Below are 27,130 nucleotides of genomic sequence, written 5' to 3'. Positions count from 1 at the left end.
ATGAAGGATAAACGGATGCCAGCGTGCCTGCTCTTGGCACTGGCCTGCAGCTGGCTGGGCTCTGCTTTGGGGGAGTTCCCGGTACACCAGCACCCTGAGAAGCTGCCCCCCCTGGTGCCGCTGCAGCAAGGTAACTGACAGATTCCACTGAAATAACTGACTAAGGGGCTGGTCAAGATTTTCCAGCACCAGCTAAGCTGGTTGTGGGGGGCACATATCTGATCTCGGACCTGAGGCCGGGGGAACCCACCAATATATATCCTTGCAGCCAGTGCTGACCCTGTGCTCACTACGCCTCCTGGTGCACCCTGTGCCTCTCCGAAAGCCGAGGGGAGCTGAGGACACTCAGCACTCTCCAGCATCAGGCCCTCACCCTGCTGGGCCAGGTGATGTGAATCGGCGCAGCTCTGGTGGCCCTGTTTACACCAGCGAAGGGTCTGCACACTGAGGTTAACGGATGGTTTGTTGGCGGGAGGGAAGGTCTCGGAGCTGCTGAATGTAACATCTGTAGCTGACAAGCGAGCGTCCAAACCTCAGGCCGGCAGAGAGGCAGGGGAAATCCATTCCCTCACGGGGGGAGTCAGGGCACGGCCAGGGTTTATCCAGGCTGGAGGAGAGTCCCCAGCCTGTCTCTCCCCAAACAGATCATGGGTTTCAATCATTAGCATCAAATATTATTTTCATTTTGCAATCTCTTTGCTCCCAGGGTCTGATTGCCACATTGCAGGGCAGTTAGCCACATGGCCAGGCCCAGTCCAGGGGGCCACAACCGGGGCCAGATTTTTTACCCAGCAGGTGCCAAGAAAAAGGGAATGATTTTCTAACGGGTGCTGCTATCCAGGTGGAGCCGGACACAGACACAGATACAGGGCTCCCCCGGCCTTTCCCGTCAGCCCCCCATGTACTTGTGGGTGACCCCAGAAATGCCCCAGCAAACATGCTCCAAGTTCTCCCTTTTCTCTAGCTATTCTCCCCCGCCCCACCCCCCTTTCCTTGCCAGAGCCTGGGGTGGGTCGCCCTATTCGTACCCAAGCACCGAGACGCCCGGGCTGGCTCTGGAGCAGGTGTCAGTGGCTCGCAGGCCTGGCCCGCTTTGTATTCCGCTAAAAGCCAGGCTTTCTTCTCTCCCCTTGTCACCATGGAGACCCGTCTCCCTTCCTTGGCTGTTTGCAGGATTACTCCAGCCGGGGGCCGGGGCCCGGCTTGGCCTGGATTCCTGAGCTGCGGCTGCTGGAGGTGGCCTGGGCAGGGAGGCTGCAACTCCTGGAGTTGACTGCGGGTCCCCAGCTCAGCCATGCTCTGCTTGGGGCCGGGGGGTTGGGATCTGGGCCTTTGCTCATCTCAAACTCGTGTTCCCCGACTCCCTGCTTTGCTCCCCCTGCCCAGCTCCAGGCTTGAAGGAACGTTTCCTGCTGCTTTCGCTGCACAACAAACTGCGGAGCAAAGTCCAGCCGCCCGCTGCCAACATGCAGAGGATGGTGAGTCCCCCTCTGCCTGCCTGCTCGCCCCCAGCCCCACGGGTCAGACGCAGCAGGAGCCCGGCAGGGTCCTGGGAACGGGCTGCTGGTGAGGGAGACGCTCTGCGTTGATCACCCCGTCGATCTCCTCAGGGGAGGGGAGGGTGCGACTGCACTTTGGGGGATCCCGTGGAGAATGCAGGGGCCAGATCAGCCCCTGGCACTGGGCGACGGCTGAACCCTTCTGGCTAGTGGGCTGTCCATGCCCGACTGCGCTCTCCCCATTCCCTGTCGGGCTCTGCTCCGCCCAGGCCACACGGCAGCGCGGAGCATGAGACAGAGCTGCACGGTGGACCTGGGACTCCTGCCGGGCCCAGGGACCTGCCAGTCTGGGGCCTGGGTGGGGGCGGGCGGGGCATGGCTGAGCCCTGGTGTGGGGCACGGACAGGAATCAAAACCACCACCACCACCCCCCGGCCACAATGCACCGGCCTGCACGGGACTCCACGGAGACATGGCTGAGTGCACAAGGTCCAGGGCTCGCCCAGCCTGCTCACCTCCCTCCACCCCATTAAACCCACAGCTCCAGGCCAGGCAGGGCAGCAGAGAGCCAGGGCGAACAGCTGAAAGAGGGAGGGTCTCTGTGCTTAGGGTTACCAGATTTTAATAGACCCAAAGGAGGACACTCCACGGGGCCCCGGCTCCGCCCCAACTCCGCCCCTTCCCTGCACCTCCAGCCCCACCCCAGCCCCGCCCCCTCCCCTGAACGCTCTGCCCCCTGCTCCACCCCCTCCCCTGCTTCCCACGAATCAAATGTTCGCGGGAAGCCTGAAACAGGCAGGCAGCAGGTAAGCTGGGGCTGGGGCTGGGGGTTGGGGCGCGAGGAGGCGTGGCCCAGTCCGGCCCCCCTGGCCGAGCAGCTCCCTCCGGTGGCCGGCCCCAGCCAAGAGGCTCTGGCCCAGCTCGGCTCGGGCCCTGGGGCGCCAGCCCCGGTTCCAGCCGAGCGCGCCGGCCCCGGTCCCAGCGGCTCCGACCCGGCTCGGCTTGGGCCCCGGTTCCAGCCAAGTGGCTCCGGCCTGGCCCCGGCTTAGTGGCGCCGGCCGGAGGCCGAGCACCCCCAGCCCCGGTCCCAGCGGCTTCGACTCGGGCCCCGGTTCCGGCCGAGCGGCTCCGGCCTGGCCCCGGCCCAGCGGCGCCGGCCGGAGGCCGAGCACCCCTAGCCCCAGTCCCAGCGGCTCCGGCCTGGCTCGGCTCGGGCCCCGGTTCCGGCCGTGCGGCTCCGGCCCGGCCCCGGCCCCGGCCCTGGGCGAGCAGCGCCGGCCAGCGGCCGAGCACCCCCAGCCCCGGTCCCAGCGGCTCCGGCCCGGCTCGGCTCGGGCCCCAGTTCTGGTCGAGCGGCTCCGACCCGGCCCCGGCCCTGGCTGAGCACCGCCGACCCCAGCGGCTTTGGCTCCGGCCCCAGCGGCTCCAGCCCGGCCCCAAGCCCCACGACCCCTCCCGATTTTCCCGGACATGTCCGGCTTTTTGGAATTTCCTCCCGGACGGGGATTTGAGGACCAAAAAGACGGACATGTCCGGGAAAATCCGGACGTATGGTAACCCTATCTGTGCTGCATGGTGTCCCCCCCGCCCGCTCCCTTCAGCTACCACAGACCCCCCTCCAGAGGGTCTAGCCCCTTGGCCGGGAGGGGTGACCTTCCCTAGGGGGCCCCACACAGCCTTGCCCTCTGCAGCCCCTTGCCAGCACCAGCTCTCTGAACTGATTCCCTGCCCACGGTCACCTCCAGCTCGTGCCACCGGCCCACACGGCTCCTGGCAGCGCAGTCGGAAATAAGGCTGCACATTTCAGACCAGCCTGTTGATCAGCCAGATACCACGGGTGCATTCATGCGCAACCTGGAGGGGTGACCCTGCTCAAAGTGGTACCAGGACACACACAGAGAGACACACACTCACAGACACACAGAGAGTCAGACACACCCACAGACACCAACACACACACACACACACACACACACACACACACACACACACACACACACAGAGACACCCACAGACCGACAGACAAACATAGAGACACACAGAGATCGACAGACAGACACACACACACAGACACACGCACACACACAGACCGACAGACAAACACAGAGACACACAGAGACCGACAGACACACACACACACAGACGCACACACATAGAGACACACACAGACGCACACACATAGAGACACACACAGACACACACACACACAGACGCACACACATAGAGACACACACAGACACACACACACACAGACGCACACACAGACCGACAGACAAACACAGAGACACACAGAGACTGACAGACACACACACACACACACACACAGACCGACAGACAAACACAGAGACCGACAGACACACACACACACAGACGCACACACATAGAGACACACACAGACACACACACACACAGACGCACACACAGACCGACAGACAAACACAGAGACACACAGAGACCGACAGACACACACAGACGCACGCACACACACACACAGACCGACAGACAAACACAGAGACACACAGAGACCGACAGACACACACACAAAGACGCACACACATAGACAGAGACACACACAGACACACACACACACACAGAGACACCCACAGACTGACAGACAAACACAGAGACACACAGAGACCGACGGACACACACACAGAAGCACACTCATAGACAGAGACACACACAGACACACACACACTGTCTAACAGTGACTCCAGCGCAAAGGGGCTCGGGTAGCAGCTAGCGAGGTCGTTCTCTCCACCTGCAGCCCTGCAGACTCAAGCTAGCTTCGTTCCCAGGCTGAATACACTGAATGTTGCAGACAGCCCCATGGACCATGGACTCGGCTCCCTCCCGTGGCTGGCCCGGCCCCGTGGGACAAAACGGCAAACCCGTCTCAGTCACTCAGATGGGGGCCTCACTCTGGGTCCCGGGGAGCAGGTCACTGGGGCCATGTCTGCAGGCACTGGCCAGACTAGAACCACGCAGATGTAGCCAGCATTTCTCAGGGGCAAGATGTCAGGTGTCGGGCCCATTCCTGCGGCTCTCCTCCCCACGGCCGGCCGGGGGCTGAGGCTGCTCTCCCTGCTCCTGGGGGGGCTCACTGCACGGCGGAGAGGCTGGAGCTGGAGCTGGGCCGAGGGGGATGCTCATTGCCCTGGTCCAAACTGCATGCAGCATTGTGTGTCTTCCCCTCCCACCTCCCCGACAGCACAGGAGCTCACTGATGCCGTCACTGCTTGAGCAGCTCCGGTGAAGCAGGGTGCCAGGGCAGGGCTGCAGCTAGCCGTGGTCTCCAAGGGAGCCATGGGGGGAGCCATCCACTTTGGCTTTGGCTTTTCTATGGGGGGCACCCTCCCTCCAGCCAGCAGGGACAAAGCCCCGCCCGGAAGCAGAGAGCCCTGCCCCACCCCCGTGGCTTTGAGTCTGGCTGGGGACAGTCTGGTCCAGAGGTCTGCCCGAGGTGGGGCTGGCCTCCCTCAGGGAAGTTCGGCGCTGGCCTGTGTCTAGCCCCCAGGATGGTCCCTGTCTACCAGCACGTCTGGGGTCAGAACACTGGGCCCGGTGCAGTGGAGTGTCTAACATCCACCTCCATGGGACCCTGCAGACGGGCACTGACCCGGTGCATCCCGCTTCCCTTCTCCTTCCTCTGCAGTGCCAGGCCCATCCCCCCTCTGGGTGGGACATGGGTCTAGGGGCCTCTCAGGCTGGTCCCTGGGGCAGGAGGCGGGCCCAGGTGGAGCCCTGGGCTGACTCCGTGGGAGGTAAGGCCCTGCCAGCAGGAGGGAAATGACCCATGGTACATCAGCCGCTTCCCCTCAGCCGACTCAGCTGCTAGCGCAGGCTGAGTATGTCATTTGCAAGCCCCGGGGCAGGGAGCTGGGTGCCCGGGGCACTGGCTGGCAAGGGTGAGGTCGCACCCGCCTGGCAGCTGATTTGTCCTTACTGAAAAGCAAATATTCCCTCCCCCTGTGCCAGGGCGTGGCAGGCCCAGCAGCAGCAGCTGCAGGCTGCTTTGGCCCCTCACTGGTGTCCCAGCACTGCCCTTTGCCCGGAGGCAGAGGAGCCCGAGCCCAGCGCCCGGGGTTTTATCTGGAGGGGGCTCAGAGACCCGGCGGGGCTGGATCCGAATGGTGCCACTGGTCACTAAGGGACAGATTTTCACGAGCCCAGCACGCTGGGTGCTGAGTGCTTGTGAATCCGGCCCTAGGTCTGTGATGGGCCAAAGCAACCCCCGACCGCTGGGGAGGCTGAAATCTGGCTCCAGCCCCCTATCCCTGGCCTCTCCCTGCCCCTCAGCCACGGTGCTGCTTGGGGCAGCCAGGGTGAGTGGGCCATGGGCAGGGAGTGCGTGGGGGCTGCGGGCACTGGGACTGGCACAGCTGGGCAGGCCAGGGCAGCGCTCTGGAACAAAAGGCCATTAATCTCCTTGTCCTCCCAGCCTGGCACCTCGTTAGCAATAATTAACGGAGTTGGTTTAACTCAGGCAGCGGGAGGGGAGGTTTGAGTGGTGAGTGGGTGCGGGTGCTTTACGGCTGGTTTCTTCAAGGATAATAAACTCCCCCAGCTCTCCACATGGGTCTGGGGAGGAAACGGCCTTGTCATCCTGAATGGCTCAGCATAAATTCACAGGGCACCCGGAGGCGACCACGGGCTGTTTCAAATGTCACACAGGCCACACTGCTCAGTCCGTGCACGTGGGTCACGGGTGGGTCCAGCTTCCATGTAGAAACAGGACAGCAAGGGGCCCCAGGCCGGAGCGGTGCTGTCCCTTTAAGGGTGCTCGGTGACAAGCTAGCAGGAGCCAGACAGCTTTAATAGGTGGCTTTGTTCAGCCTGATCCTATTTGCATGGCAATCGCTGGGAGTTTTGCCATTACTCTCAACACTGGCAGGAGCAAACCAGCGAATAGCTTGGCTGTTTGCTAGTGGTCATTTAACCGAGCTGTTGCTAAGAAATGAAAATTGCCGCCATTTTTGTGGGGCCTACCAAAACAAGCATCTGGGCTGCTTCCCCTTCTGGCTGTGCCCGGGGGGATGCTGAGCCCAAATCTGCCATCACCTAGGATGCATGAACCAGGAAGCTAACGCGCAGCTGGGTGATTCTTAGCATTGCCAGCCCCTAGGGATGAGCAAGAGTGTCGGGGAACCATGCCTTCCCAGCACCGAGGAGAGGGGCGAGGAACATGGCGGTTCCCCAGGATTTAGTCCACGGCTGGCCCTTTAAAACCCCTGCGGCTCTGCATGGCAACCTCCACTGACCAGCACTGTGCCCGTGGAGGGCTCAAAGGGCCAGAGCTGTACTGAGCAGGCGCGGTTAACTCCCGACGCTGTGTCTCCCCAGTACGCTAGGGCTGCCCTGCCCTCCGTCCCTGAAGAACTCCCCTGCTTGCCACCCTCGTCCTCGAGGGCGTTCCACCAAGCCCCCGCCCACACCCATCTCTGGGGCTGAGGAGGGAGAAAGCTTCCCAGCAGGGCCTTTTACCCCACCCCCCACCCCCGGGGTCAGCTGGAAGGACCCTATGGGCTTCCCATGTGTCAGTCCCCGTCCCGGGGCTGGGAGCCTGGCATGTCTGCTGGCAGCGGTGAGGGAGGGTGACTCAGCGCAGCTCCCACGTGTGGCGCTTGGCTCCTGGCCTGTGAGAGGCTCTGTCATTTCCTCCTCCCTTCGGCTGCCCTGAGAGCCATGGAAATTGCAATTTTAACTGTCTGGAACAAGATGTTTTTCTGCCTGGGAACAAACAACTGCCTGGTCTTCCTCCCACCCCTGCGTGCCATCCTCCTCCTCCCACGCAGGCTGGATCCAGCCCGCTTTGAGGGGTTGGACACTGAACTCACGACGCCAGGGCTAGATGCCGTCCCTGCCCCAGGAAAGCCGCCACATGCATGTCCTGGCCCTGCTGTGTCCCCCTGCCCATCGAGTGGGCACAGAGGGTCAGATCCTCGGCAGGCCTCAGTTGGAGCTCAGCTGCTTGGCACCTGCTGAGCTCTGGCCCCGAGCTCCTGCCCGCCCCGGTGCTCAGAGCCGTCGGCAATCGCAGGGGCACAGCGGTGCTGGTGAGCACGAGGCTTGCGGAGAACCTGCTGCTCAGTGGCTACCGCGGGCGGTCTCAGGAGGGCGAGGGCCCGGCCTTGGTGTCGAAGAGCCACGCCGCTCTGTGCCTCCTGCTGCAGCCCCTCGTGGCATGGACTGAGGCAAGCGGTTTGGAAAGGGGCATGGCCTGAGCCACTGAGGGCCTGGTCTACAGAGGGGATATGAACTTGCAGCCAGTCGGGGGGCTCCCCCTTGCAGCCAGCTGGGGGGCGCTCCCCCTTTGCAACCAGCCGGGGGCTCCCCCTTTGCAACCAGCCGGGGGCTCCCCCGCGCAGCCAGCGGGAGCTGCAGGTGTTTCAAGCTGGGCCCCACATACCAGTGCCCACTTCTGTAAACGTGGCCGCACTGATCTGGGTTTGCCTCCCCCCGGGTCTGAGCAGGGAGGGCCGGGGTTCTCCCGCCAGCTGTGGGGAGCAGTTCGTGGCTGGAACAGCGCAGCAGATCCGAGGCCCCGGTGGTGGCGGGAGGGGAGCAGAGATCTGGGCCATCTGCTTTCACCAGCTGCCCGGGGGTTGTCCCCAAGGGGATGGGAAGGGCTGCAGCCCACTGCCCCTATAGTTATTACAATGGACCCAGCGCCCGAGGCCCCTGCGGAGGCCGTGCTGGCCAGGCCCCCCCGGAGGCTCTGCATGCTAACGCTCACTTTCCACGCTGACAGGACTGGAGCGAGAAGTTGGCCCAGCTGGCCCAGGAGCAAGCAGCCAGCTGCCTGGCGGGGGCCCTGCCCCGCCCTCCGCACCACACCCAGCATGTGGGCTGGAATGCCCAGCTGCTCCCCGCCGGGGCGGCCAGCTTTGCTGCCGTGGTGGAGCTGTGGTTCAGCGAGGGACGGCGCTACGACTATCACGCAGCACAGTGCCTGGAGAACACCACCTGCAGCCACTACACCCAGGTAAGCCAGCGAGGGACCCGGCGCTGTCTCCTCCCGGGGGCGCTGGGTACCAGCACACACCCTGCAGGAGAGCAGAGTTTGGTACAGCGAGAACGGTTCCCTGTGTATCACAGAACCTCCACCACGTGACTGGGTGCCCCGGGGCCGCTCCAGGTAGCCCAGGGCTGGAAGAGCAGGTGGCCTGCAGGTCAGGATGGAGGCACATGGGCAGAGCTGTGTGTGGCGAGCCCCTGCTGGCCGCTGGAGTTCATCCCTGCCCAGGATCCAGCCCGTGGCTGTCAGGGCCATGAAAATGCACCTAAGCCTGTTGGTCATTGCCTAGTCCCCATCACCGCCTGCTGTCCTCCGTCAGGGAAAGCGAGCAGGGCCCGAAGGGCCTGGCTGCTCAGCCAGGTGGCCAGGGACAGGGCGTAGTGCTGGTAATGCTGGGCCTGACAAAGAGGGCTCCAGCCCTGCTCATGCGGGCGAGGCCCTGTGGGAGGCCTGGACCCCGCGTATGCCCACATCGTCCCCGAGGGCGGGGCCGGGGGGGGGGGGAACGACCATCTGGCGAGCAGCTGGGGCTGGGACTGCTCGTGTGGGATGGCTGGGCCCAGAGCTGAGCCAGCCCCCTCACACCCTGCCCCTCACACCAGGGCCTGGGGAGAGGCTGGGCCATACCTGCCCCTCCTCAGCCAGGGCACGGGCAGGGCTTTCCCAGGCCGGGGAGGGGGGGGGAAAGGGAGCTAGGGTTGTCAACTTTGGTTGGACGAAATCCTGGAGATTTCATCACATGACATAATCTTTAATTTAAAATTCATCTTTAATTCCTGGACAATCCCAGAGGGTTGGCAACCCTAAAGGGAGGGGAGCTCAGTGCTCTGTGGAACGAGCTGTGGCAGGGGTAGATCCAAGCAGGCCATGGGATGCGGGTAGTGTGACCAGAGGGCCCAATATTCAGGGCTTCCTCTTATACAGGCACCAAACCAAATATCCCCCACCCCATCCCCAGGCGATTGTTCACACTGGCTATCTGGGCTCCCTGCAGAGCGTTGGGCTGAGACTCTTTGGCCTGCCAGTTTAATAGTGGGGGGGGAGGGGATCTCCCTATCGGCCTTTCCCAGCCCTTCGCAGTGTGACCCGGTGGGCAGCAATCGCCGGCCCTACAGCCACCCCGCGACAGCTGGCAACCCCCACACAGCTGGCACTGCGCCTGCAGCCGTGGGGAGGGCGTAGGCTGGGCAGGCGCGCTGAGGCCTGCACCGTGTCTCTCTTGCAGCTGGTCTGGGCCACCTCCAGCAGGCTGGGCTGCGGGAAGCATGCCTGCATCGAGGGCCAGGAGAGGAGAGAGGCTTTCGTCTGCGCCTACTCCCCGGGGTAAGGCCTCTCGGCGTGCACACAGGCAGCCTGGCCGGGGCCTACCGCCCTTCCTGCCTGGCAGGTACCTGGGCCACGTGCTCACCCCCCTCATCTCCTCCGGCAGCCCCAGTGAGCCCACACCACACCCCCGCACACACACACACATCCCACGTCCTCCACCCCACCCCAGGCTGCAGGCATGGGTGAACGGGTCTGTCAATGCCAGAGAAACTTGGTGGGTGGGGCTTATAATGGAACATAAGAACGGCCATACTGGGTCAGACCAAAGGTCCATCCAGCCCAGTATCCTGTCTGCCGACAGTGGCCAATGGCAGGTGCCCCAGAGGGAGTGAACAGAACAGGTATCATCAACAGAATCATCAAGTGATCCACCCCGTCTCCCATTCCCAGCTTCTGGCAAACAGAGGCTAGGGACACCATCCCTGCCCAGCCTGGCTAATAGCCATTGATGGATCCATCCCCCATGAATTTATCTAGGTTTTTTTTTAACCCTGTTATAGTCTTGGCCTTCGCAACGTCCTCTGGCAAAGAGTTCCACGGACTGACTGTGCGTTGTGTGAAAAAAGACTTCCTTTTGTTTGTTTTAAACCTACTGCCTAGTAATTTCATTTGATGACCCCTAGTTCTTGTGTTATGAGAAGGAGTAAATAACACTTCCTTAAAAACAACGAGGAGTCCTTGTGGCCAGGGCCGGCTCCAGGCACCAGCTGAGCAAGCTGGTGCTTGGGGCGGCAGACTGTTCGAGGCGGCATTCTGCCCAATTCTAGGGCGGCACGGCTGCTTTTTTTTGTTTGTTTGTTCTTGTTCCGCTCCGGCCGCCCTGTAGGGGGCGGCGGCACGGAGAACCAGAGCGCCCTGCAGGGCAGTCCTCTTCCTTCCCTCCCCGCCGACCGGAGCGGAGCCCTCGCGGCAGGCGGCAGGAGGCGGCGCAGCGGGAGGGGCCACGTGGCAGCGCCCCCGCTGTAGCCCTGGCCCCCCCTTCTCTCTCTCTCCCGCCCGCTCCCTCCCCCCCCCCCCCCCCCAGCCGGTCCCCCTGCACCCGCGCTCTGGCCGCGCCGCAGGTTTTTTGTTTGTTTTTTTGCTTGGGGCAGCCAAAAAGCCAGAGCCGGCCCTGCTAGTGGCACCTTAGAGACTAACAAATGTATTTGGGCATAAGCTTTCATGGGCTATGCCCAAATAAATTTGTTAGTCTCTAAGGTGCCTCAAGGACTCCCCAAAAAGCGACAAAGAGTCCTGTGGCACCATATAGACTAACAGATGTATTGGAGCATAAGCTTTCATGGGTGAATACCCACTGCATCAGATGAATGAATTCACCCACGAAAGCTTATGCTCTAATACGTCTGTTAGTCTATAAAGTACCACAGGACTCTTTGTCGCTTTTTACAGATCCAGACTAACACGACTACCCCTCTGATAAAGGACTCCTTGTTGTTTTTGCTGATACAGACTAACACGGCTACCACTCTGAAACCTAACACTTCCTTAGTTACTTTCTCCACACCTGTCATGATTTTATAGCCCTCTATCATATCCCCCCTTAGTCATCTCTTTTCCAAGCTGAAAAGTCCCAGTCGTATTAATCTCTCTTCATACAGAAGCCATTCCATACCCCTAATCATTTTTGTTGCCCTTTTCTGAACCTTTTCCAATTCCAATATATCTTTTTTGAGGTGGGGCGACCACATCTGCACGCAGTATTCAAGATGTGGGCGTACCATGGATTTATATAGCAGCAAAATGATATTTTCTGCCTTATTATCTATCCTTTTCCTAATGATTCCCAACATTCTGTTCACTTTTTTGACTGCCGCTGCACATTGAGTGGATGTTTTCAGAGAACTACCCACAATGACTCCAACGTCTCTTTCTTGAGTGACCCCGTCATTTTATATGTATAGTTGGGATTATGTTTTCCAATGTTCATTACTTTGCATTTATCAACATTAAATTTCATCTGCCATTTTGTTGCCTGGTCACCCAGTTTCGTGAGATCCTTTTGTAACTCTTCGCAGTCTGCCTGGGACTTAACTATTGTGAGTAGTTTTGTATCATCTGCACATTTTGCCACCTCACTGTTTACCCCTTTTCCCAAATCATTTATGAATATTGTGATACAGCAGGGCCATGTCAGGTGGTCGGGAGTATATCCCTACTGCTATATTCTCATTATTAGAGCATGGAATTACTATCCATAGAGATTCTATGGAACAGTTTGGTTCATTTAAGATTTTTACTTCATTTGACTCTACGCTTTCTTTCACATCTAGTGCCACTCCCCCACCAGCACGACCTGTTCTGTCCTTCTGATATATTTTGTATCCTGGTATTACTGTGTCCCATTGGTTATCCTCATTCCACCAGGTTCTGTGATGCCTATTATATCAATATCCTCCTTTATCACAAGGCACTCTAGTTCACCCATCTTATTATTTAGACTTCTAGCATTTGTATATGAGCACTTTAAAAATGTGTTCCTTTTTAGCTGTCTGCCATTACGTGATGTAGTTGAATGGGAATTTTTTTCATTTGACTTTCTCATCAGATCCTTCCCCTATTTATCATCTTCCATCCTCTCCTCCTTACTAGGACATGGAGAATCTCCATTAGTAGATCCTCCCCTATGGAATGTCTCTGACCGAACCACGTGCTCCTCCACAGCTATCGGCTTCCCCCCAGCCCTTAGTTTAAAAACTGCTCTACGACCTTTTTAATGTTAAGTGCCAGCAATCTGGATCCATTTTGGTTTAAGTGGAGCCCATCCTTCCTTATAGGCTCCCCCTTTCCCAAAAGTTTCCCCAGTTCCTAATAAATCTAAACCCCTCCTCCCTACACCATCGTCTCATCCACGCATTGAGACCCTGCAGTTCTGCCTCCCTAACCGGCCCTGCGCATGGAACTGGAAGCATTTCAGAGAATGCTACCATGGAGGTCCTGGACTTTAATCTCTTACCTAGCAGCCTAAATTTGGCCTCTAGGACCTCTCTCCTATCCTTCCCTATGTCACTGGTACCTACAGGTACTATGACCACCGGCTCCTCCCCAGCACTACACATAAGTCTATCTGGATGTCTTGAGAGATCTGCAACCTTCGCACCAGGAAGTGGGAGGACCTTGGCCCCAGGGGTGGGATTTACAATGAAAGAGGTGGGTGGGTCTGTCGATGGAAGCAGAGAGTGGGTGGGGCTTATGATAGTAGGCGGAGCTTGGCCCCACAGAAGTAGAAGGTGGGCGGAAGGGTCTGTCAATGGAAGTAGAAAATAGGTGGGGCTTAAAATAATAGTAGGTGGGGCTTGGCCCACAGGAAGTAAAAGGTGGGTGGGGCTTACAATGAAAGAAGGTAAGACTTGGTCCCAGGGAAGAGGATGGTGGGTGTGGCTTATAATTAAGGGAGGCGGGGCTTGGGAGCAAAAGTGGGTGGGGCTAATCAGCTGGCCGGCCTTGCCTGGGCAGAAGATGCTGTTCTCCCTTCTATTAAGCATTAGGGGCCGATTGCAGCTGTGCAGCTCACAGGCTGGTCGCCCAGCTCCAGCGGTGGAGCAGAGGAGGTGGGGAGTTGTGGCCAAACCTCCGAGTGTGATGTGGGCCCTTGCACATCGTAGCTGCCTGGGGACAACCCACATGGCCCCTGGGCTGGGCTGGAAAGGCAGAGAGCCCCGGGGCCTACCTGCAACTGTCCTTGGGGCCCCTGGCCCTGCGGCTCCATGCCTGTCTGTTCCGCCCCCAGGGGGAACTGGGAGATGAACGGGAAGACGATCATCCCTTACAAGAAAGGAGCCTGGTGTTCACTCTGCACCTCAGGATGCTCCGGATGCTTCAAGTCGTGGGATCACAGCGGGGGGCTGTGTGGTGAGTGCTGGCTCCCCCCCGCCCTGCTCCCCCCAGCCCGGTACCTTCACTTGAAGTAGTCCCCCTGCCTTGCTGGCACAGTGGGGCCCTGGGCACTGGCTGGCACAGCTGGGCACCTGCCATCTTACAGCCGCCTTGTGCGTTTTGTTTGATCAGAGGTCCCCAGGAACCCCTGTCGGATGAGCTGCAGGAACGATGGGCGGTTGAACATGAGCACCTGCCACTGCGACTGCCTGCCGGGGTACACGGGCCGGTACTGCCAAGGTGAGAGCCGGCTGGCATGGGTGTGTGCAGGGTGCACAGGGATGCCTCTTGCCATCGGCGCCACGGGTGAGACGCCTGCGGAGTGAGCCCTCGCTCTTCTGCCGGAGGGCTCCCCGCAGCGTCCTACTGCCGGTGAGCCCTACCCCTGCTCCTGGGCACCTCTCTGCAGAGCAGTCCCTGGCTTGTGGGCCCGGCTTACTTGTTCATAGGGGCCACAAGCTTTCCTGCAGCTCGAGCCAGACCTCACCAGCCTTCCCAGCACTCATCGCCAGCAGTTCCTGCTCTCCTGCAGCTTCCTCCCTCCGGCATCTCTCTGCTGCTTCTGCGGTCAGGCAGCTCCCCCGCCCTTCCCAGCCAACCAGCTGCCTCAGTTTCTCCTTGCTAGGGCCCAGGTACCCTCTCTCTAGCCCAGCTGGGAGGCAGCTGACCACTCACAGGTTTACCAGCTCCCTCTTAAAGGGGCCAGGCCCCCAGGTTCTCTCATCCTGAGGATTTCTGCAGGGACCCTTGAGAACAGCAGAAATCAGGCCTGAGGAATCCCAGGAATCGTGGAACTGGCTTATCTAGCCCAGTCCCTTCCTGCTCCCTGGGTACGTCTCTGCCACAGTACAAAACCCATGGCAGCAAGTCTCAGAGCCCGGGTCAGCTCATTGGGCTGGGGGGATAAAACAGCAGTGTAGCCGTTCCCACTCGGGCTGGAGCCTGGGCTCCGAGACCCCCCGTGCCCCATGAATCTGGGCTCCAGCCCAGGCAGCCACGTCCTGTCACGGACTCACAGGCCTCGTGCTCTCTCTCGGCTCCGTACGGTCCCTGGGAGGAACCCCCTTCAGTGCGACAGCCCTTCTCGGGGGTCCACTCTCTCTCGGGGGTTTAGCCGTAGGCCCCCCCGCCTCCTGGAGCCACACCTCTCTGAGCCTTCAGCACGCCTGTCTCTCGCCATGGGCCCCCTCAGGGAGTCCCCTCGCTCTGAACCCCCGGGGCCTCCACACCCAGAGGGCACCGGAGTGACTCTCAGCCAGCGTAAAACAGGAGGGTTTATTGAGCATCTGAGCCCAGCACAGGAAACTCTCCAGGCCTTCAGGCCTGGCCTCCCTCACCACAGTACATCTAAGTCTATCCCGCATCCAGGGGGGCTCTGGCTGCTCTCTCTCCCTAGTCCAGCAGCCCCCTCCTTCCAGCCGATCATCCGATATCATCTCCCCCAACAGCTCCTCCCCTATCCTTTGTCTTCTGTCCCAGGTAAACAGGTCACTGGGGCTCTCTCTCCTCCATCCTTTGTTCCCCTCTGGCTGGAACTGGTTGGTCAGGTCACCAGGGTCCTCTCTCCTCAGCCCTTTGTCCTCCCACTGGCCAGAACCAGCTGCCTTCCACGCTGGGCTGAGCCTCTTGGTCACCAGGTCACTGGACACTAGGGTACCCCATCTCCATGCCGTTGTCCGGGCGCCCCGGCTGCTAGACGAGGTCACATCTGGTCCTCTGCAACAACAAACCCTCTCCCTCCACCTTGTTAAACATGCAGCACACAGGGAAACTGAGGCGCGCACACACTATTCATTGTAACACACTACAAAAATCCCACGCGGGAGGCCCTGGGCTGGAGGGGGCTGGATCACCCCTAAAGCCAGCTTGTCACTGATCTCTCTTTCTGGATCCCGGGCTTTTCCCCCGGTGACTGTGAACGGGAGACACCTCCTCTCCCCCCATGGACAGCTAGCTTAGTGAGCCCAGGCCCGGCTGCGGGGACCAACGCAGCCCCTCTGATCTCTGCCGGCAGGCAGGGGTTAGCTGATCAGAGGGGGGAAGTTATTCCAGCAGAACGTTGGCTCCTGGCTCAGGAGAGAGATTCCCTTTCCCCTTCTCCTTCCCCTGCCCACACACACGGCCGCACGGGCAGTCTCCCTGTCAAAGTACAGCTTCATTATGTCAAGGTGGTACAATTGCCCAACTGGGCAGCTCCAGCACATGACTCACCTCCTTCAGCTGGTTGCTGATTTCCCAGGGCTCTCCCCAGGCTCTTCGCACTGAGCTGAGACCCCTCTTCCGGTCCCCGATCAGGCACGTTGTCGTACCAGCCCTTTTACTGTTCCTGGGCCCCGGCTCGGTTCTTCCTGGCCAAAGCCATGAGCTTAGGGAGCTTTCCCCAGAACCATAGTTCAGAATCCACCACCGAGTCCCCATTTGTTTCTCATCAACTCCAGGGGTCCCCTCCCTCTCCTCCCCTGCACCAACTCAAAAGGGTGGACCCCTGGGAATTTCCGGGGCACTAAACGTTCTGCAGCAGCTCTCACCGGGTGCGCTGGACCCCCTGATATTTAGAAGAAGGGACGTCCCCCCGGTGGTACTTCTGAGGGACCACCAGCTGCCCTCTGATCCCCCAAGGGTCAGTTTTCCCTTGGAGAGCCCTTTCCTGGTACCGGGTCCCTTCTCTCACCTGGATCCTTCCCCAGGATCTTGCAACACCCGCTTCTTCCAGGCAGGATCCTTCTGCGGCTAGGTCTGGAATTCAGCTGCTGGGTTCAGGGCCCAGCCCTCATTGCTGTGCCTTTAGTTTCCCCCTTGGTCTCAGTCCTGTTAAGCCCTGGCCCTGGCAACTCCCTTTCCCCCATTGGAGGTTCCACACACCCCTGCTGGCTGGATTGCTAGTGCCCCTCCCTGACCTCAGCCGCAGGCAAGGACCAGGGCATCGTCTGGCCAGTTCTTCAGCCCATCCCCCATCAGCACCTCTGCAGGGAGCTGATCCTGCACCCCAACCTCTTTGGGGCCCCATTCAGATGTATCCTCTCTACAGGATCTTAACTGGGGGTCCGACCAGGGCAACAAAAATGATTAGGGGTCTGGAGCGCATGACTTATGAGGAGAGGCTGAGGGAACTGGGATTGTTTAGTCTGCAGAAGAGAAGAATGAGGGGGGATTTGATAGCAGCCTACAACTACCTGAAAGGGGGTGCCAAAGAGGATGGAACTCGGCTGTTCTCAATGGTGGCAGATGACAGAACAAGAAGCAATGGTCTCAAGTTGCAGTGGGGGAGGTCTAGGTTGGATATTAGGAAACACTATTTCACTAGGAGGGTGGTGAAGCACTGGAACGTGTTACCTAGGGAGGTGGTGGAGTCTCCTTCCTTGGAGGTTTTTAAGGCCCGGCTTGACAAAGCCCTGGCTGGGATGATTTAGTTGGGAATTGGCCCTGCTTTGAGCAGGGGTTGGACTAGATGACCTCCTGAGGTCCCTTCCAACCCTGATATTCTATGATTCTATGATTCTATGACCACCCCCAGCGCCCGTGTCCCAGTGAGGGCAGGGAGCGAGCCCACTGCTTTCGCTGCCGCATCAGAGCCAGCTTGATCCACCTCTCCTCAGTGCAGGGCCGAAGTCCCACTCAGCTCCAGGGGTCTGGCTGCAGACTCGAGCCTCGGAGATCTTCTCTTGTGCTACTAGCCGGGGGGACATCCCCTCCTCCCCGCCGGGACCATTCACATGCTCCCTGGCTCCTGCCCTCTCCACCTTCCGACCTCTGGGTTCAGATCTTTGGCTGTTACTGGCACGGGGTCTGGATCCTGTCTTAAAGAGACACAGTCACTTCCCAAGAGTACGTCAAAGCTGATGTGCTGAAGGACCCCAGCTACCAGCCCCCCCCCCATCCTCCCCGTGTCTCTGTCTGCACAGGAGGTGAATGGCTGCCATTGGGGAGCTTTCCCCCAAGTTACATGGCCCCTCAGCAGCTGGTGAGGTTGCACCACACCCACAAGAGTCTCTGTCCCAGAATCTCTCCACTCCGTGAATGTCTCCCCATTGACCCCCACCTGCTGCTCCCCCTGGGGATCAGAGGGGCCTGAGCCCAGGGGGTACAAGCAGACGTATCTGCTGGGCTTGGTTGGAGGGGAAGCCCGTCTGCCACTCCTCCCTGGCCAGCTCTGCCCCAGGAGCTGGCTGGGTGACTGCTTCCTCTGAAGGGATCGACACACAGCTCCCTCTCCAAGCCTGCATTACCAGCTGTCTTCCCTTCATCTGCTAACCCTTCAAGGGGTCTCTTGGGCAAACATTTCCTGTGTCTTTGGGCATGACACCACCTTGCATCGTTTTGCCCACAATAATGACATCTCAGGTCCCGCAGGTCCCTGGAGGGGGTCTGCCTGCTCCAGTATTCGTGGGCACCCCTGCATTGCGCTTCCTGAAGTCTCACCTCTGAGAGGTCTCTGGGTGACTCCCCCTCCAAGTCCCCGACGTGGGTCTCTCTCCCCCACCCCGTCTGCTGTCCATAACCTCAAGTCTGCTAGCGTTACCTGCACTTTGCAGGGTTTGGGCTTCTGATGGCAGATGTCCTACAGCTGCCCCAATCCAACCAGATTATACACGTCCTCTGCAGAAGTGGCCCCGCACCCTTTCCCCCCTTGCAGAGAGATTCTCCCAGCAGGACAGTGACCTCCTTGTACGTGACGCCCAGGGTTTCTCGTACACCCTGGAATCTTTTCCTATCTGCCTCAGGGGTCCATTCAAATGTACGCAGCAAAGCCTGTTTGAACCTTAATAGTCCCCAGTCTCTGCACTGTCCATTTGGCTGAACACCTCTATGGCCTTGGGACCAAGCCGGGGGGTGAGACAGCGGTGCCTGTCCGCAGGGTCAGTCTGGTTCAAATCACCAGCCTTCTCCCAGGCAGGGAGGTCGGCATTGATAGCCCTCCCCCATTACACTGGGCACACTTTGGAATCTGTTCCTGCCAAACAGGCATCTTGGGGTCCTTCCCCACTTACCCCACGGCAGGTCCTCTTGGCCTGCCTCTCCTCCAACTCCAGTTCATGTTTTTGCTGCTCTGAGCAGTTTGCTAGCCTCCGCTCCTCCGGCTCTAGCTCCTTCACTCTCAGCTCCAGTTTCCATCTCTTCACCTCCACTGGGGGGAACCCAGGTTGAGATGTCCCCCTCCTGGCTGGGGAACCGTACCCCCCTGCTACTCCCAGGCTCTCCAGGCATCCTTGAAGCCCCACTGGAATCTGGAACTTGCTCCTTGGACTGGTCACTCTCTACCAGCCGGGCAATCAGCTGCTCCCGAGTGAGCCTCCCAACGCTCAGCCCTCTCTCCCTGCACAGACGTGCAAGGTCCCTTTTAGGGAGCTGGTTCTAGGCCATTTCCGCGCTGGTTCCTTCAATTCCCTTGTTTTATCACTAGCAGCCACTCACTGCCAAGCACCTGCGCTCGCAGCCAACCGTCTACAGGGTGCATCCGCCAACCATCCTCTGCTACCACATTGTCAGTGTGTGTGTGTCCCATGAAATATGTGTGTGCGCACGTGACCCATGCAGGATGTGTGTTCCCCCCCCCCCGCAGTGTGTGTTTGTGTGTCCCATGCAGTGTGTGTGTGTGTGTGTGTGTGCAGACCTGCGTGACCCATGCAGGGTATGTGTGGCCCATGCAGGGTGTGTGTCCCCTGCGGTGTCACTATCATGCCCCCGTGTGCATTGCAGAGCCTGCAGTTGTATCTGTGGTGCTTGCCGAGGTGTTTACGAGCTTGTGCTGGCTCCACTGGGACGCTGCCGGGAGGGGACGGGGGGGTTGGGGGGAGCCAGCGCCAGGCCGGGGTGCAGACTAACTGCCCGTTTTTCTTGCAGTGAAGTGCAGCATCCAGTGCCTCCACGGGCGGTTCCGGGAGGAGGAATGTTCCTGCCTCTGCGACATCGGCTACGGCGGAGCGGAGTGCGGCAGTGAGTCCGGCTCCGTCACGTTGGCCCCAGCTGCTCCGGGGGGTGGACGGGGTGGTTCCCCCTACGTCCTCCGGAAAGGGACAGCTGCGGTCCCAGCCCGGTGCAGCCCCCGCACTCCCTGCCAACGAGCACAGGGTGCCAGCTCGGCTGCTCCCCTCCCAGGCTGCGCCCAGAGGCCATTCCAGGCTGGGCACCGGCAGCTCATGGGGCCTCCAAGCTGGCTGCTGACCCTGTTTCACAAGCTGGTCACTAAGGGAGGCTGCAGTTCAGCCCAGCCTCTGCTTTCAGCACTCGGCCCCTTTGCTGGGGGCCCCGAGCTCCCCGGGGGCCCAGGACTCCAGGCAGCTGGGTCGTGGCCTCAGGTTCTTTAGATTTCTTCAATCCCAGGCTGAGCAAGGGGCACCCCAATCCACTGCACCCTGTGTCGGGCAGAGTCCGGGCCTGGCAGGGTGTGGGGGGCCTGCCCATACCCAGCATCGGGTACATACAGCTGTAGCCACGGCTTTGCCCCCGAATTCAAACCCATTTTCAGCAGCTGTTTATAATCAGCCCCTGCCCCAAAAGCGGCCAGGGCCAGACGTGGATCCCGGCAGACGTCCCCCTGGCCCAGGCAGAGGGGTTCCAATGGGTTCCCTATGGGGCTAGGGTTACGCAGAGAGCAGACCCGAGAATGGGGCAGGCCTGGTTGGGGAGTAGCCCAGGATTGCGCCGTGTGCTCTCCAGTGCGTGGCCAGGTGAGCACAGAATTACTCCAGGGATGGGGGCCTTGCTGCCGGCTGCTCTTGTCTTGTTGGCATCAATGCACTGCCGGGCTTGGGCCCCGCCCTGGGCCCGATCGCCCGGGCCAGCACCTTGTGTCGCAGTTTGCATGGGTGAGTGTTAAATGCCCTCGGGGGCGGGGGGTGCCCGGTTCGCCCCTCACTTTGCAAAGGTGTAAATGACTCCAGGGGAGGGGGCGCCCCTGCTGTGCTGCAAGGCAGCTGGTTGGTTGTAATTTGTTGCTCTTCTGCCCATCCCTCCCTGTTCTGGAGATGGCTGCTCAGTCTCGCCTCCTGCCTCCCTCCCGGTCCCAGCTGCTGGCTAGAAATGAGACCAAGTTGCAGATGTGATGCTCCCCAGCTGTGGCTGGACCTGCTCAGGCTAGTTGACCCATCACTGGCCGGGTCAGAGCTGAACAAAATAGTCCAGGGGATACGTGCTGCTGTTAAATGAACCCCCCTGGTTGCCCAAGGGGAGGGGCTGAATGGTGCCACACTTATGGGGAGTCGGAACAAACTTCCCCCAAACGTCTGACTACCAGTGCGGGCTCCTCTAAGAGTTGCTGACCTGCCTGATGCAAAGGCTGCTGGGCCGGAGTAATGCCTGGTGTAAGAGTGACGCCCTGTGGGGAGAGCAGAGCGGTGCATGATCCCAATCCTTCCGGTTCCATGTCCTACACTCCCGGCTTGCTGGGCTGAGGAGCGTTACAGGGAGGGTTACATGTTCCTGGAGGTTTCATCACATGACAGAATCTTTCATTAAAGATTAATCTGTAATTCCTGGAGGCTGCAGGCCAGTCCTGGAGGGTTGGCAGCCCTAGATACGGGTGAGAGCCTGGCTGCTGAGTGACCGGACTGGCACGTGTAGAGGGCTCTGCTTTCTCTCCTGCAGGCAGAGACCCTGGGGTTAAAGCAGGGACTGATCCTTCCCTCTCTCTCCTCTCACAGCGAAGGTTCAGTTCCCTTTGCACACCTGCGACCTGAGGATAGACGGGGACTGCTTCATGGTTTCCTCTGAGGCAGACACGTACTATGGAGCCAAAATAAAATGCCAGGTAACCCCCATCAGCCCTTGTGCTGCAGGCAACAGACCCGGTTCATAGAGAGAGCCAGAAACCAGGGCTAGACCCTGCTTCTTCCCGTCCCAAAACACAGGCCACAACGGCTTGAACTAAAGGAGAGCTCCTGAGCTGCTAGGAGTAGTAGGTCTCTTACCTGATCTGCGGGGCGTCCAGTAGAGGGCAGCCTCACTCACTCATGCACACAGAGCTAGTGCGTTGCTTAGGAAGCCACATTCGATAATATTTCAGTCCGGGGACAGGGGAATGAAATCCAGGCTGGGCTTGTCCTGCACAGCACTGGAGCTTGTGCTAACACGCTCTGGGGAGGGGGCTTCCCTCTTTCCCACCAGCCCTGCGGTCTCTTCAGTCCCCAAGGCCCCACGTTTTATAAGGAACGCAGGGATCTGGATTCACTCCGGACCCCAGGCGGTCTCCAGCGGCTCCTCAGAACCACTGCATGGCAGGGGCCGAGCGCGTGGTGGGCACGATACAAACTGTGGTGGTTTCCGAATTGTGAGCAAATGTTACACGATGCCCCTGGGCGGATGAAAGAGAGCAGGGTGCAGGCAGCGTGGCCTGCTGGTCATGGCCGGGCTGTGTCCACACGCTAAGGACAGCCCCGGGGTGCTAGTCAGCGAGAGGGATGGGAGTAATCGAGCGAGGGTCAGAGCGAAGCTGGGCCGGAGACTGGAGAACAGGCAGCAGGATGGGGTCTGGAGTCACAGCGGGCCAGACATCCTGCTGGGCACCCTCCCCGGTTACATAGGGAGCATGGGCCAATCAGAGGCTGCAGGGTGCTGTCACTTGGGCGGTACTTCCTGCGGCGCCTACTCTCGGCAGTGCTCCGGGGCTGGGCTCTGGCTGGCCTGGCGGTGGGGTGGGAGTGGCAGCCGGCCCACGTTCTGTAGACCCCGGTGCTAGTCCCATGGTCCTGGCAGAAGGGCTTGGACCTGGGGCCTCTGGCTCAAACAGCCTCTGCAGTGTAACTAAAAGAGCCCCCTCGAGCCGGCTTGTTAATGGCTTTCTGTGGGGGACAGCACGCCCCGGGAGCAGGGCTGGGTGTCACAAGCTACCCTGGCCTGCGGCGGCATGTCCCAGCTGACCATTGACCCTGGCGAGCCGAGGGGATGGGCCGCAGGAAGGGAGATCTGCGAGGGCAGCCGGGTGCAGCCCACAGCGAGACGCATCATGCCAGCCCTTCCCCCGCCCCTCAGGCTCTCGCCCCCGTGGGCCATTCCATCGATTTCACTCCTGAGTCGCCCCAGGGGGAGCGTCCAGTCTGGTTTGGCTGCCACGTGTCGCAGCCTGAGCCCTCTTCCATGGCAGGGGTTTGGGAGCGAACAGCCCAGGCCAGCTCCTCGTCTGTGGCTGGAAATTTCTCTCCATTTGCAGGCAGGGTCTTGGCTTTGATCCCTGAGGCCAGTGCCGCGAGCGATTCGTGCGCACCTGGCGCAGGCGATAGACAGAGAGCGCCGGCTCGGAGCCCCGGGGAGTTAATCTGCCCACAGGGGTGACGATCAGCTGGGAGAGTAAGTCGCTCTATCGAGTGTCCGTTCCATGAGAACAAAGCAAGCCAGCCTCTGGGCTCCCATGGGCCACACGTGTTCACGCCGCGCAGCAGACTCAGTGCTGCTGGGAGCTTTCAGGCCCTTCGTTCCCTGTGGAAGAGAAGACGCTGGGGAACTGGACTCCTCTGCCTGCCTGGAATGGATTCGGGATACAGCTTGGTGGGGATGGGGGAAGTGCACAGATGGGGGACTGGCCCGTCTGGGTTGCAGGGTCTAAACTGGGGCTGAAGGGCAGGGTTAGCCTGTGGTGCCGGCTGGATGGATTTCGTGATTTGGTCTGTCTGGGTCTGATCCCCTGCAGGAGAAAGGAGCCATGCTGGCCCAGATCACAAATCAGAAAGTGCAGGATATTCTGGCCTTTTACCTGGGACGTTTGGAACCCACCAATGAGGTGACAGAGCCAGATTTCGAGACCCGGAACTTCTGGATCGGTGAGTGGCTGCAGTTTTTGCTGCCGAAGGACAGCTGGAGCCCCAGGGCTGGGACAGGACTTTCCAGAGGCAAGGAGGAGGTGATCGCGGCCCCAGAGACCTTGCAGGCTGGGTCCCAGCCCGGAGGGAGGACGATGCAGTCTCTGCCGGCAGAGAGTGCAAGGTCACCCTGGCGGGATCCCGAGGCGGGCGCAGAGCTCTGTGCTGTGTGCAAAGGCTGGAGTCCCGTCTTTCCAACTTTGAAAAGTCCTCGCTCCGATTGTAGGGCAGCACCTAGGTACAGTAAAATCCAGCCCCGCTTTCCGGATCACATGCCCTAAGTGATCACAGTCCTGGCATCTCCACAGAGCTTGTCATCTTCAAAGTGCTCTGCAGACAGGAGCTAATGAATGAACTCGGTTGCTGTTGTTTCCGAGGGGCAGAGTTGCTCATGGGGTGATGTTCTCCCTCAGGCTGCTGATGGAAGTGCTGCTGTCTGATAATACTTAGCATTAACCCTCCCCAGCCCCCCAGGAGGGAGGTTTCTGTGTTTCACAACTGGAGAAACCAAGGCACAGCGGGGCCATGACTTGCCAGGGGTCACCCTGGGAGTCGGGATTAGAACTCAGGACATCTTGACACCTCAGCCTGGAGTCACTGGGCCAAACCATGCTGCCTCGCTGTTGGGACTGGGTCGAAGTTACCCGCTGGCTGCCTTGGGAGATGGTGGCTCAGCGGGGGGTATTGGAAAGGGTGTGTGAGCAGCAGGGACAGCTGCAGGAGTTTGGCTCGGGTGAGAGGCTGGGAACCCGCACCCAGCTACAGCTGCCACACTGTGCCCTCCGTGGGGGCTGGCCCCGGGGCTGGCCTGTGGGGCATCGCAATGCAATGCCCTCTGAGTGGGAGGGAGCTCGAGCTGGGGAGGGGGGATGGGCCTCGTCTCTCTAGGGGCCGGGCACAGGGCATTGGAACTAGCCCAGAGGCTGCCACGCACAGCGAGGTGTTTGGCTTGCTAGAGGCATTGAGCGTGCAGCCCCGGCAGAGCCCACGTGCGGCTTCGCAGTGCAGGCACGTTCAGAGCTGGGAGTGTGAGACAATCTTAACTTCCTGATGGCAGCAGGGACCGAACTGATCCCACTGCTCCAAAGTCCCCTGAGCTAATGGAGAATCGCTGCTAGCAGCGTGGGGCTCGTGACACACAGCTCAGCAGCAGGGGCACAGATCCCTCGCGGTCGCTGTGCTGCTGACTCACATGGACGGCCAGCCGTGCTCCTCGGCGGAGATGCAGCCAATGGGGACCTGTGTGATGAGACTCAGGCCCAGCGCTGTGGTGGTGCGCGGCTGCCGCTGTGCCCGTGTGGACTGGAGCCCCAGGACGTCCCCCGTGCTCTCGTTTAGGTCTGACCTATAAAACGTCCAAGGATTTGTTCCGCTGGGACACCGGCGCCCAGCACTCCTTCACCAGCTTCGCGTTCGGCCAGCCAGACAGCCAGCGGTAAGTGACCAGGGCAGGGGCTGCTGCTACTCCTGCTCGGTCCGAGGCCCGATGGCACCGAGCTTGCCGGCAGCACCTGTCAATATTTATTTGCTGTAGTGCAGGAGAACCTAGAAACGCCAGTCATGGCCCAAGACCCCAGTGTGCCAAGCACTGTACGAACACAGAACAAAGAGCTGGTCCCTGCCCCCAGATTTACCATCCTGCACCCCGTGCTCTCCTCCTAGGCATGGGACCGCTGTTCTCTCTGCTCTGGGACTCCTGCACCCCCTGCTCCCCTCCCGGGCTTGGGACAGCTCTCCTCTGCTCTGGGACTCCTGCACCCCCTCCTCCTGTTCTGGGACAGGAACCACTCTCTATGCTCGGGGACTCCTGCACCACGTGCTCCCATAGTCCCCTCCGGGCCTGGGACTGCTCTCCTCTTCTCTGGGACTCCTGCCCCCACTATTCCCCTCCCGGGGCTGGGAACGCTCCCCTCTCTGCTCTGGGTCTCCTGCACCCCGTGCTTCCCTCCCGGGCATGGGACCGCTGTCCTCTCTGCTCTGGGATTCCTGCACCCCGTGCTCCCGTTCTGGGCCTTGGACCGATGTCCTCTGCTCTGGGACTCCTGTATGCCCTGCTCCCATGCTCCCCTCCCGGCCCTGGGACCGCTCTCCTCTGCTCTGTGTCTCAGGTTTGGGAACTGTGTTGAGCTCCAGGCATCAGCCGCCTTCAACTGGAATGACCAGCGCTGCAAGACGCGAAACCGCTACATCTGCCAGTTTGGTGAGTGGCCCAGCTTCTCTCCTCTCTGCTCGCCCGTAACCCGCTCTGCGTGGGGAGGGGCATGCAGGCATTGAGCCAGCTGCTGGCTAGTGCTTGGGTGGCAGGCCCTGTGCGCTGTGCTAGCGCACCTTAGCCCTGACCTGCAGCATCCCAGACAGCTCTGCCGATGCCCCTCGGCCCCCACATACAGCCCCTGCTGGGCTCCCTACACATATGGCTCTGCCGATGCCCTTCTGCCCGAAATGCCAGCCTTGGGCTCCCCACACACAGCTCCGCCGATGCCCCCCATCCCAACATGCAGGCCCTGTCCTGGGCTCCCAGCCCACACAGATCTGCTGATGTCCCTCATCCCTGACCCGTAGCCCCCAGCTATTCCAGGCCTGGGTAACCCAGGGCTGTACTCTAGTTAGTGGTCTTGGCAGAGAATGAGCCACCTCTGACCCGTAGAGTTGGTCCCTGCAAGAGGCACGGTGGCCGGGCAGCATGGAAGTAGTTTGCACGGCTGCTGCCCTTCCTGTGCCCAGTGTGGTTAACAGGCCCCTGGCCTCGCTGCCCAGCACCGCAGTCACCAACAATTCATTTCAAAGTTTTAAAAGCCCTTTTCTGGATCCGAACTGTGCCACGGGAACTGATGCACGTTGCCCAGGTCTAGGCTGGTTCGCAGGAGGGCGAGCGTGGCTGGGTGCCGGCTGGCACACACCTGCCTGGTCTGTCCCCATTACCCAGTCTGGGTACGCTAGCTAAGCTAGTTACATAGTGCCCAATTACCATTTTATCTAGGGCAGCGGTTCTCAAACTGTGGGTCAGGATCCCATTTTAATGGGGTCGCCAGGGCTGGCTTAGACTTGCTGGGGCCCGGGGCCAAAGCCTGAGCCCCACCACCCGGGACCGAAGCCTGAGGGCCCCAGCCCTGGGTGGCGGGGCTCAGGTTATAGGTCCCCCGCCTGGGTCTGAAGCCCTTGAGCTTCGGCTTTGCCCCCCACCTCCCGGGGTGGTGGGGCTCGGGCTTTGGCTTTGGCCCCCACAGGCGATGCAGCGGGGCTCAGGCAGGCTCAGGCTTCAGTCCCCCCAACTGGGGTCGTGTAGTAATTTTTGTTGTCAGAAGGGGGTCGTGGTGCAATGAAGTTTGAGACCCCCCCGATCTGGGGTAATGTGTGCATTGTGCCTCCTCTAGGGGCTAGTGCACATAAAGGATAACAGCCTACTATTGCTGTTAGCTCATGGAGTTAGTCCTCTGGCTCCCCTAGTAAGGCTCTGTGTTTGGTGCTGATGACGTGCTGGGGTGGATCTGGGGGTTTTGTCGTTATGGGGCCCGGCTGGCTGGCCGTGGGCTGCGGGCCCGACCCTGGCGGGGTAGCACTAATGCTGGCTGTGATCCTTTGCAGCTCAGGAGCACATCTCCCTGTGGCAGCCAGAGCCCTGA

General features: G+C 60.2%; 1 protein-coding gene across 1 annotated transcript; it reads left to right on the top strand.

Annotated features, from left to right (window-relative positions):
* Positions 1 to 27,130, top strand: LOC135888805 (C-type lectin domain family 18 member C-like). Its single transcript, XM_065416590.1, has 12 exons — positions 1 to 130; positions 1,387 to 1,478; positions 8,251 to 8,484; positions 9,743 to 9,840; positions 13,571 to 13,692; positions 13,849 to 13,956; positions 19,558 to 19,650; positions 21,357 to 21,463; positions 23,339 to 23,468; positions 24,846 to 24,942; positions 25,616 to 25,707; positions 27,093 to 27,130. Exons 1-12 carry the CDS (start codon positions 1 to 3, stop codon positions 27,128 to 27,130), a joined length of 1,341 nt encoding a protein of 446 aa, XP_065272662.1.

The sequence above is a fragment of the Emys orbicularis genome, chromosome 14 (genome assembly GCF_028017835.1).
Source record: "Emys orbicularis isolate rEmyOrb1 chromosome 14, rEmyOrb1.hap1, whole genome shotgun sequence".
Lineage (NCBI taxonomy): Eukaryota > Metazoa > Chordata > Testudines > Emydidae > Emys > Emys orbicularis.
This window is presented reverse-complemented; position numbering and strand designations above follow the sequence as displayed.

Bases quoted from the DNA above. Each gene is read 5' to 3' on its own strand.
- LOC135888805 (XM_065416590.1), top strand. From the start codon at position 1: ATGAAGGATAAACGGATGCCAGCGTGCCTGCTCTTGGCACTGGCCTGC. The intron at 9,841-13,570 runs GTAAGGCCTCTC...TTCCGCCCCCAG, and splicing joins GTCTGCGCCTACTCCCCGGG to GGGGAACTGGGAGATGAACG. The intron at 19,651-21,356 runs GTGAGTCCGGCT...CTCCTCTCACAG, and splicing joins CGGCGGAGCGGAGTGCGGCA to CGAAGGTTCAGTTCCCTTTG.